This window comes from Centropristis striata, chromosome 18 (assembly GCF_030273125.1).
Source record: "Centropristis striata isolate RG_2023a ecotype Rhode Island chromosome 18, C.striata_1.0, whole genome shotgun sequence".
NCBI classification, from domain to species: domain Eukaryota; kingdom Metazoa; phylum Chordata; class Actinopteri; order Perciformes; family Serranidae; genus Centropristis; species Centropristis striata.
In genome coordinates this window covers 31,508,878-31,520,448 of record NC_081534.1, presented here as the reverse complement: position 1 = coordinate 31,520,448, position 11,571 = coordinate 31,508,878, and the positions used below count along the sequence as shown (strand labels likewise).

The following is an 11,571-nucleotide window of genomic DNA, read 5'->3' as shown; positions in this document are numbered from 1 at the left end:
TGTGCATCCTGGGGTCCCTAAACAGTCTGTGAGCTGCATAAATCGGGTCTGACTGGAACGCTGAGACTTTTGTGCATTCAATGAGCCCAAATAGTCATTTTCAAAGCCGTCCTTTGACCTAAAACCTCAAGATATGTGAATGAAAATGGGTTATATGGGTATCCATGAGTCTCCTCTTTACATACATGCCCACTTTATGCTGATTCCATGCATATAAATAAGCTAAAAATGGTGGATTTGATTATTTGTACATACTCCTTAAACAGTGAGCTGCATAAATCAGGTATGACTGGAAAGCTGTTTTTTTCATGTGAGATAATAGTCCGCAAAGGGCTCCCTAAACAGTCTGTGAGCTGCATAAATGGGGTCTGAGTGTAAAGCTGAGACTCTTGTGGATTCAATGAGCCCAATGTTCTTCATGTGTGATGATGTTAGTGAATGAAACTTGAGCTCAGTGTATAAAATGAGCTGCTGTGACCTCTAGGATAATCACAGCCTCATGAAACTTTACAACCACAAACTAGAGACCTGGAGCATTCAGAGGATGGATGGCTGACACACTAGATTCACAATAAGAGGCTTTCTCAGCAGGAAACACAACACAAGAGCTCCGGCCAAAAAATGCAAGCCATCCGCCAAAAAATGCAATTCTTGCAGAAATCTCCAAAATGTCTGAATCTTTTGAACCCAAATCACAGCATGGATTTTTCTCTCTGTCTCCATCTTTACAGATTCATGTTTCAGCCAGACAGAACTTTATTTCAAATTCTAGTGGAGTTTCTAAAAGTTTCAAAAGATGCTGCAGTACATGAGGATGAAATGTGATTTCTTCTCTCTTTCCTTCTTCTCCACCTCTTCTTCTTTTTTCTCTCTCCTCATCTTCTTCACCTCCTCGTCTCCTCCCTTCTCTCTTTACTTCTAGTACTGTAAGCAAGTACATTTCTAGTATTTCTTTTTTTTCTAATTTCCATTTTTTTTTAACTTCACTTGATTCATTTGGCAACTATATTTACTTGTTCCTTTGCAGAATAAAAATCTTAATACAGAGCAACCAAAAAATAAGATAAAATATGACTTTATTTATCCCGAGGAAATAGCTGTGCAGAAGTTGCAGTACAAAATAGGAAAGATTAAAACAAATTATAAACAATAAATGTTATCAATAAGCTGCAAAAACTACATTTGCACAATAAATATAAATATAAACCACATAAATATAATAAATTGGGCCTCATGCAAGAACCACTTGCAAATAAAGGTTCATTCTTACATGTCTTATTTGCCACATTCTCCCATTTTTAAATTATTTGTTCGGCACAAACAAAAATTTATAAGTGGTCCTGACCTTCTGTAGGAGTCATGCAGTTTTTAAAGAATCTATTGTATATTTAATTATTCTGAAGCACTTTTTAGTTTGAAAACTCTCCACAGATTATAAAGGATAAAGTAAGAGAACGTTCTGATAAGAATAGTCCAATCGCTCTGTGCACAAAACCATTTTATTGAGTTGTTTTAGTCTGTGATTGAGATTTTAAGCCTTTTAAAAAAGTGACAGTGCAGTTAGGATATTTCAACCTACGGAAATTTTGCATCTTAATTATTTACTGCTGTCGTAAAATCTCCCAAAATACACAAATCTGCGAAGAGTCAAAAGTTTGTAAAACCAAATCACAGCATGGATTTTTCTCTCTTGGAGTCTGAATGTGGGATTACTGGTTACTGTCAGCCGCCGTACATGAAGCCACGCCCACTGCCATAAACCTGCCCCACCCTTCACAATAAAAGCCCAATAATTCATGAACAGTGCAAATGTCATAAAGTTAATGACTTTATTCACAAATATTAACCAGAACATGGAAGTTGAAATCTGTAAATTAAAACAATGAGACAAATTATTTTTTTGTGTTTTTACAGTATTATTAAATTGATGAATGGTCTTGATTGTTAAATGGCAGTTAATTTCATGCAAAATTACAAAAAACACATTTTGCTGAAGGTAAAATAAAGGAAACATTTTTTTTTCTTACAGTAAAACTTTAAATTTAACGTAAAAAAAAAGGTAAAAAGAAATCATCACACAGTAAAAAGTTTGTGAAACACTTATTGCCCAATTAAAGTCAAAACACTTCAGTTGTTCGACAGATATATATATATATATATATATATATATATATATAAATAACAGATATTAACTCTTCATTATCTGTATTTTCAAGAAATTATCTGTAAAACAACTTACGGTTCCTTTCTGTTATTTGACAGTATTTTCTACATAACACCCTCAAACACCAATTCAAGAAAAAACAACAACAATCAATGAGAATTAAGTTTTACACAGAATTCATTTTAAAGATTTGATCAATAATCGAACAGGAAACCACAGAGATGCCTACCAGATTGACAGCTCTTTGATCCGAGTTGTTGAGTCTGCTGATGTTACATCATCATGACATCATCATGACATCATTTCCTCACACTGACAGAGAAAAAAAACATCACGAGGACAACGTAGTCACATGTTCCTCAAAGACTTCAGGACGTCTTGAACAGAACGATGCTGATCGTCTATTTCTGTTGTCCTGCAGCCACAGAGACCTTCACTGGTAAAACCTGCAGTGAGTGATCATCCTTATCATCATTCAAAAAATATGGAAACATCCTCTCAGTGAAAGTGTGTGTGAAGGTGTTTATGTGTGTGTTAGTGTCAGCATCAGAGAACGACAGCTTTCCTCTGTTCCAGTCCAGATTCACTCTGATCCTCTGAGACTTCTTCTGCACTACGAGAACGGTTCCTTTATCTGATGGTGAATGTGATGAGTATTTATCTTCATAGAACACTATTCTCCATAATCCAGACCGTATGTCTCCTTTCCTCTGGACAGACTCTGCTAACACACCCACCTGCCAGATTATATTGTCTCCAACCTCGACCTCCCAGCTGTGAGTCCCTGAGTTAAAGCCCTCAGAGCCCAGAGCAGAGCAGGAATAATGATCAATCCTCTCTGGATTATCAGGAAGCTGCTGTTCCTCTCCTCGTCTCAGACTGGTCAGATCTTCAGACAGGATGAGTCCTGTACCAGCAGTGTTTGGGTCCAGAATGACAGGACTGTAGGAGACCATGTCCTTCATCTTGTTCCAGATGTTGAAGGCCAGGTTGCCCAGGTGTTTGGCCTGGTCTATCAGAGCTCCTGAGGGCAGCTGTGGATCCTCCAGCAGGAGGCGCTGCTGGACTCTTTCCACTGCAGCCTTGTAGTTGTGCAGGAATGAGACGTGTTCAGCTCTCAGCTGGTCCTCTGTGGCTCTGACTGTGTCTGAAAGAGCTGCTATCTCTTTGCTCAGAGCCTCCACCTTCTCCTTCATCATCTGACTCTTCTGCTCCTCTTCCTCCCTCAGTGCAGCCATCCTGGCCTCCTCTTCCTCTTCTAGAAACTGATGAAGCTTCTTAAACTTCTCCTTAATCTGTGTCTCTGTGCGTTGGGCCTGGACCTGAATGTGTTCTGCTGTTTGATCAAACTTCACTTTAACTTCTTCAAAAACCTTTAACTTCTTCTTTAAAGGCTCCAGAGTTTCCTGAAGTTCCTTCTTGTGTTGTTGTGCAGCTTCATCGATGGGTCTGAATCTGTGGTTGGTGTGTTTTTCTGAGTCTCTGCAGATGAGACACACTGGCTGCTGATGGTCCAGACAGAAGAGTTTGAGTTTCTCAGAGTGCAGACTGCAGAGAGCCTCTGAAGCTCTCTGATCTCTCTCTTGTAAGAAACTCTCACACAGGTTCTTTAACGCAAAGTTAAAAGGTGGTTCCCTTGACGCTCTTCTCTTACAAACTGGACACTCTCTGGTTTGTTTCCCCGTCCACCAGCTCTGCAGACAGTCTTTACAGAAGCTGTGGATGCATGACAGGATGACAGGATCTTTAAAGATGTCGTGGCAGACAGAACAGCAGAGATCGTCCTCTAATCTGGAAGCCATTTAGTCTCTGAATGAAGCTGCAAACACAGCAGACAAACGGCTCAGTCACTCCCTGTTCTCTCAAAGTTACTTTACTTTCCTGTAAAACTGTCGTTCAGTTTGTGGATTCAGCAGCTGGGTGAAGTGGAGCTGTTCCAGTATTCCCAGTAATCTCCTGAAGTTGTCCTCTTTCAGTCAAAGTGGAGGTTTTAGTCTGAAGCTGAATCTTGTCGTCCGTCTCTCAGAATGTGTGAGTGTGTGTGTCTCTTCGTCTCAGTGAGGCAGAATAACAACCTGTTACCTGGTTTATCTCAGGTGAGTCATCTGAGGGGCGGAGCTTTAACAGTTTACCAGGACTCATTCCAAAGTCTCATTGCAAACTGGTTAATAATTGTTATATACACACAGAAATAATGTCAGAGTGATGTCAGAGAGTATGTAGTTGAGAAACATAAATCTGGTGAATCTTCGTTTTTCTTCTTTTCTTCAATAATGTGTCTGTGTATGAGGGGGGGCAAAGTTACTTTACTTTCCTGTAAAACTGTCGTTCAGTTTGTGGATTCAGCAGCTGGTTGAACTGGAGCTGTTCCAGTATTCCCAGTAATCTCCTGAAGTTGTCTTCTTTCAGTCAAAGTCGAGGTTTTAGTCTGAAGCTGAATCTTATCGTCTGTCTGTGTTGGCGTGCAATCAGTGATTGTTTGATCTGCACCTGAGTCAGGGTGCAGTGTGTGTGTGACAATCTTGAAAAGTGTATGGGGGGCAGCATTGTATCAACTTACCATAACAAGGCAGCAAGTTGGGCGTCTGTCTACGGGCAGCCTCCCTTGATTGCTGTTCCCTTTCTCTTTGTTTGTTTCTGTGTTTGTTTCTGCCCTGTCTCTGGTAATCCCAGTGACGGTGCTTCAGTTGGAGAGTGCTTCCCGGTTATGGTGGCTGACATCCTTTACCGGCACATTGCTTGCGGTGCGCAAGCTAACGCGTGCGGTGGGATGCTAGCGCAGACGAAAGTTGGCTACCAGTGATGTTGTTTCAGCCATGTCAAGGTGTTTCTCCCTGTCAATCTCCTCTGGTCCCGGTGGTTGTGTTCTCAGCGTTGGCGTATTGCTCACGGCTTCTTGAGTTAACGAGCTGTGCGGTGGACCCGTGCTGAGCGGAGACATAAAGCTGGCTAACAGCGGGCAAGAACAAGCTTCTCCAACCTGCCGGTAACAGAGGGAGAATCGGTTACGGTGGCTGACATCCTTTACCGGCGCATTGCTTGCGGTGCGCAAGCTAGCGCGTGCGGTGGGATGTTAGCACAGAAGAAAGTCGGCTAGCGGTGATGAAGTTCCAGCCCTGACAAGGTGTTTCTACCTGTCCGTTCCCTCTGGTCCTGGCGGTTGTGTCCCCGTTCTCCAACCTGCCGGTGTTCCTATAACGTGACTCCGTGCTGAGCGCAGACCTGGTCGGCTAACAGCGGACGTCTTCCCTCTTCCCCCGAGGCAATAAGTAACTCCACAGAGTTCTCTGAGGCCAACGGAGACCTGAAGAACAGCTTCAGTATGTTAAAGTTGCTTAAATCAAATTTTTTTACACGACACATAAGGCTCTGACATATCACCTTATAACGTTTTTACAGTTGTTCGCAAACAGTTTTCACATCCAGCAGACGTGGAGCAGCATTTAGATTCATGTGGAGTTGTTCAGTTTGTGTCCACCTGATGAAGTTCGCTCCTCTTTAAGCTCCGGGTTTGGTCTCCACCAGCTCTGGAGAAAACTGGCTGATATGGAAATATACTGGACTACACTGTAAAAATTATAAGCAGTCATTTTCTAGAAATGTACAGTATTATTTTACAGGGTTTTTCTTGTTAAAGGCAAATTCTATAATAAACGAAATTACTCTTATTCCAAGTAATACCATAAAATAGAAGTTAAAATCTGTAAATTAATACAATGGGACATTGTATGTTTTCTTTTGCAATATTATTCGATTGCTTAATGGTCATGAATGTTAAATTACAGTGAAGTTCTACGTTAAAATACACATCATATTGCTGAAAGTAAAATTAAGGCCACTTTCTGTGTTTTCTTACAGTGAAACTTTAAATTTATTGCAAAAAGAAAATCATGGAAAAATCTGGCAGCAAAATTTACACTTAGTCATATTAAAACCCTTAGTTATTCTACAGATATATAGACATATTTCAAATACAGAGATTTACTGTATATTATCCGTATTTTTAAACAAATTATCTGTAAAATAAGTCTTAAATGATTTTTTACTGTAAGTGTGTAAGGTAAGACTTAATAAAAAAGATTTGGCAAATCAGTCCGTACAATTTTTTTTTCAAAGATTTGTTTTTATTAACAGAAGCTCTTACAGTATGTTTATGGTGTACAGCAAGCATCTTCAGTTTGTTACATTGAAAGTCGTATTTTCCAAAAGGAACATGAACAAATGCATAACTTTACAGACACACCGTACAAGCATAATGACTTTTTTTTTTTGACAAGGAAGAATAAAATAAAGTAAAAATAAAGAAATAAATAAAAGACCCATCCCACCCCCCACCCTCCACCCTCGTGTGGCTTTCAATTTCCTTTAATTTTTATACCTACACAATCTATATAAACAGTTTACACCTACACCCATCTGTACACATTCATATCTATATAAATCAACACACTACTCACAACAAACATCTTAATGGCCTTTTAGCCTTTTGACTATAATGTAAACCCATCTGCAGCTCTATTGAACTCTTTGGGAAAATGACAAAATAGAAGTAGTGCAGAGCTTCTCTCAGGGCATCAGGAGGGGCGGACTTTGACTCAGACATGAATAAAATAGACAGAGAGGCAAAACGTTTGACAACAAAGCAACAAAAATACAACATATATGCAACTCATTGCCTATGAGAAGTATTGAATATTATATACACGTTAACAACTGCAGGCATTTAATAAACACATTGACACTTTTTTAACACGCTACAAAGTTTAAGGGGGAAAAAACAAACATGGCCATTTTAAAGGGGTCCCTTGACCTCTGACCTCAAGATATCTGAATGAAAATATGCTCTATTGAAACCAAACAAGCCTCTTCTTTACGGACATGTCTACGGATAAAATGCTGATAACATGCAAAACAAAGCAAAAATGCATTTTTTATCTATTTTATTTGAGTATTTGTGCATCCTGGGGTCCCTAAACAGTCTGTGAGCTGCATAAATGGGGTCTGAGTGTAAAGCTGAGACTCTTGTGGATTCAATGAGCACAATGTTCTTCATGTGTGATGATGTTAGTGAGTGAAACTTGAGCTCAGTGTATAAAATGAGCTGCTGTGACCTCTAGGATAATCACAGCCTCATGAAACTTTACAACCACAAACTAGAGACCTGGAGCATTCAGACTAGAGACCTGGAGCATTCAGACTAGAGACCTGGAGCATTCAGACTAGAGACCTGGAGCATTCAGACTAGAGACCTGGAGCATCCAGACTAGAGACCTGGAGCATTCAGAGACTAGAGACCTGGAGCATCCAGACTAGAGACCTGGAGCATTCAGAGACTAGAGACCTGGAGCATTCAGACTAGAGACCTGGAGCATTCAGAGGATGGATGGCTGACACACTAGATTCACAATAAGGGGCTTTCTCAACTCTTAAAATAAACTGCCATAAAATTGGACAAAATACACAAATCTGTGAAATGTAAAAAGTTTGTGAAACCAAATCACAGCATGGATTTTTCTCTCTTGGAGTCTGAATGTGGGATTACTGGTTACTGTCAGCCGCCGTACATGACGCCACGCCCACTGCCACAAACCTGCCCCACCCTTCACAATAAAAGCATCACCCTTCACAATAAAAGCCTAATCATGCATGAACAGTGCAAATGCCATAAAGTTAATAACTTTAATTACAAATATTAACCAGACCATGAAAGTAGAAATCTGTTGATTAAAACAATGGGAAAGATTTTTTTTTTTAACAGTATTATTAAATTGCTTTATGGTCTGGAATGTTAAATGACAGTTAATTCTATGTAAAAATACAAAATGTATGTCATATTGCTGAGTTTTCTTACAGTAGAACTTTAAATCTATCATAAAAAATATAAAAAGAAATCACAAAAAAATGTAAAAAGACAAAAAAATAGTACGTTTGTACTTACTTTCGAATTAAAGTAAAGACACTTTAGTTATTCTATAGATAGATTTAAATACAGCTATTAGCTGTTTATATCTGTTATTTTAAAGAAATTATCTATAAAATAACTTGTTGTTTTCTGTTATTTGACAATATTTTGTTATATAACACCCTCAAACACCAATAAAAGAAAAAACAATCAATGAGAATTAAGTTTTACAGAGAATTACCTTGAAAGATTTGATCAATAATCGAACAGGAAACCACAGAGACGCCTGCCAGATTGACAGCTCTTTGATCCGAGTTGTTGATTCTGCTGATGTCACATCACCATGACATCATCATGACATAATTTCCTCACACTGACGGAGAAAAAAAAAACATCACAAGGACAACATAGTCACATGTTCCTCAAAGACTTCAGGACGTCTTGAACAGAACGATGCTGATCGTCTATTTCTGTTGTCCTGCAGCCACAGAGACCTTCACTGGTAAAACCTGCAGTGGGAGATCATCATCCTTGTTCCCAAAATATGGAAACATCCTCTCAGTGAAAGTGTGTGTGAAGGTGTGTATGTGTGTGTTAGTGTCAGCATCAGAGAACGACAGCTTTCCTCTGTTCCAGTCCAGATTCACTCTGATCCTCTGGAGCTTCTTCTGCTCTACGAGAGCAGTGACTTTATCTGATGGTGACCATGATGAGTATTTATCTTTATAAAAATCTATAGTCCATAATCCAGACCCTATGTCTCCTTTCCTCTGGACAGACTCTGCTAACACACCCAGTGACCAGCCTTTACTGTCTCCAACCTCCAGATTCACTCTGATCCTCTGGAGCTTCTTCTTCACTCTGAGAGCAGTTCCTTCACCTGGTGGTGAATGTGATGAGTATTTGTCTTTATAGAACTGTATTCCCGATAATCCAGACTCTATGTCTCCTTTCCTCTGGACAGACTCTGCTAACACACCCAGCTGCCAGCTTATATTGTCTCCAACCTCGACCTCCCAGCTGTGAGACCCTGAGTTAAAGCCCTCAGAGCCCAGAACAGACCAGGGATAAACAATCCTCTCTGGATTATCAGGAAGCTGCTGTTTCTCTTCTCGTCTCAAACTGGTCAGATCTTCAGACAGGATGAGTTCTGTACCAGCAGTGTTTGGGTCCAGAACAACAGGACTGTAGGAGACCATGTCCTTCATCTTGTTCCAGATGTTGAAGGCCAGGTTGCCCAGGTGTTTGGCCTGGTCTATCAGAGCTCCTGAGGGCAGCTGTGGATCCTCCAGCAGGGGGCGCTGCTGGACTCTTTCCACTGCAGCCTTGTAGTTGTGCAGGAATGAGACGTGTTCAGCTCTCAGCTCGTCCTCTGTGGCTCTGACTGTGTCTGAAAGAGCTGCTATCTCTCTGCTCAGAGCCTCCATCTTCTCCTTCATCATCTGACTCTTCTGCTCCTCTTCCTCCCTCAGTGCAGCCATCCTGGCCTCCTCTTCCTCTTCTAGAAACTGGTGAAGCTTCTTAAACTGCTCCTTAATCTGCGTCTCTGTGTGTCGGGCCTGGACCTGAATGTGTTCTGCTGTTTGATCAAACTTCACTTTAACTTCCTCAAAAACCTCTAACTTCTCCTTTAAAGGCTCCAGAGTTTCCTGAAGTTTCTTCTTGTGTTGTTGTGCAGCTTCATTGATGGGTCTGAATGTGTGGTTGGTGTGTTTTTCTGAGTTTATGCAGACGAGACACACTGGCTGCTGATGGTCCAGACAGAAGAGTTTGAGTTTCTCAGAGTGCAGACTGCAGAGAGCCTCTGAAGCTCTCTGATCTCTATCCTGTAAGAAACTCTCACACAGGTTCTTTAACGCAAAGTTCAGAGGTGGTTCCCTTGACTCTCTTCTCTTACAAACTGGACACTCTCTGGTCTGTTTCTCCGTCCACCAGCTCTGCAGACAGTCTTTACAGAAGCTGTGGATGCATGACAGGACGACAGGATCTTTAAAGATGTCGTGGCAGACAGAACAGCAGAGATCGTCCTCTAATCTGGAAGCCATTTAGTCTCTGAGCGAAGCTGAAAACACAGCAGACAAACAGCTCAGCCACTCCCTGTTCTCTCAAAGTTACTTTACTTTCCTGTAAAACTGTCGTTCAGTTTGTGGATTCAGCAGCTGGGTGAAGTGGAGCTGTTCCAGTATTACCAGTAATCTCCTGAAGTTTTCCTCTTTCAGTCAAAGTGGAGGTTTTAGTCCGAAGCTGAATCTTATCGTCCGTCTCTCAGAAAGAATGTGTGTGTCTCTTCATCTCAGTGAGGCAGAATAACAACCTGTCCCCTGGTTTCTCTCAGGTGAGTCAGCTGAGGGGCGGAGCTTTAACAGTTCATCAGGTTGAATCTCATTCCAAACTGGTGAATAACTCTGAGCTGCAGATCTCTGAATGAAAACAAGTTCTGTGTTTCCAAGACAAGTGCTGCCATACAATCGCACAAAATACACAAATCTACTAAAAGCCAAAAGTTTCTGAAACCAAATGACAGAATGAATTTTTCTCTCTTGGAGTCTGAATGTGAGATTACTGGTTACTGCCACAAACCTGCCCTACCCTTCACAATAAAAGCACCACCCTTCACAACAAAAGCCCAATAATGCAACACTGCAAATGGCATACAGTTAATTATATTAATAACAAATATTAACCAGAACATGAAAGTAGAAATCTGTACATTAAAACAATGGGAAATATTTTTATAATTGTATTTTTTCAGTATTATTAAATTGCTTAATTATCTTGAATGTTAAATGACAGTTAATTCTACGTATAAAAAAAACAAAAACAATAAATAAAAAAAAACACATTGCTGAATGTAAAATTAAGGAAACGTTTTGTTTTCTTAGATTAAAACTTTTAAATTATAAGTAAAATAATTAAAAGAATAATTTAAAAAACAGTAAAAGTTTGTGAAACACTTAATGCCCAATTAAAGTAAAAACATTATCTGTCTCTCTCTCTCTGTGTGTGTGTGTGTGTGTGTGTGTGTGTGTCTCTTCATCTCAGTGAGGCAGAATAACAGCCTGTTACCTGGTTCATCTCAGGTGAGTCAGCTGAGGGGCGGAGCTTTAACTCAGTTTATCAAGTTGAGTCTCATTCCAAACTGGTGAATAACTCTGAGCTGCAGATCTCTGAATGAAAATAAGTTCTGTGTTTCCCCACAAGTCTCTTTACAGACATGCTGTAACATGCGTGTTATTTTGTCCTCTTGTATGTGAATCTTTGTGCATCCTGGGGTCCCTAAACAGTCTGTGAGCTGCATAAATCGGGTCTGACTGAAAAGCTGAGACTTTTGTGCATTCAATGACCCCAAATGGTCATTTTCAAAGCCGTCCTTTGACCTACAACCTCATGATATGTGAATGAAAATGGGTTATATTGGTATCCATGAGTCCCCTCTTTACAGACATGCCCACTTTATGCTGATTCCATGCATATAAATATGCTAAAAATGGTGGATTTGAATATT

General features: G+C 40.2%; 2 protein-coding genes across 2 annotated transcripts; both read right to left on the bottom strand.

Annotated features, from left to right (window-relative positions):
* Nucleotides 1-2,452: 2,452 nt before the first annotated feature.
* On the bottom strand, nt 2,453-3,966 carry LOC131991464 (E3 ubiquitin-protein ligase TRIM35-like). The gene has a single exon (XM_059356919.1). It carries the CDS (start codon nt 3,964-3,966, stop codon nt 2,566-2,568), a length of 1,401 nt encoding a protein of 466 aa, XP_059212902.1. The 3' UTR covers nt 2,453-2,565.
* A 4,564-nt stretch (nt 3,967-8,530) lies between these two features.
* Nucleotides 8,531-10,111, bottom strand: LOC131990687 (E3 ubiquitin-protein ligase TRIM39-like). Its single transcript, XM_059355797.1, has 2 exons — nt 8,900-10,111; nt 8,531-8,722 (listed from the first exon to the last, which is right to left on the bottom strand). Exons 1-2 carry the CDS (start codon nt 10,109-10,111, stop codon nt 8,531-8,533), a joined length of 1,404 nt encoding a protein of 467 aa, XP_059211780.1.
* Between the last annotated feature and the right edge of the window lie 1,460 nt (nt 10,112-11,571).

Coding starts and splice junctions, on each gene's coding strand:
- LOC131991464 (XM_059356919.1), bottom strand. CDS start 3,966: ATGGCTTCCAGATTAGAGGACGATCTCTGCTGTTCTGTCTGCCACGAC.
- LOC131990687 (XM_059355797.1), bottom strand. CDS start 10,111: ATGGCTTCCAGATTAGAGGACGATCTCTGCTGTTCTGTCTGCCACGAC. Junction 8,723..8,899: donor AGAAGCTCCAGAGGATCAGA/GTGAATCTGGAG, acceptor AAGAAGCTCCAG/AGGATCAGAGTGAATCTGGA.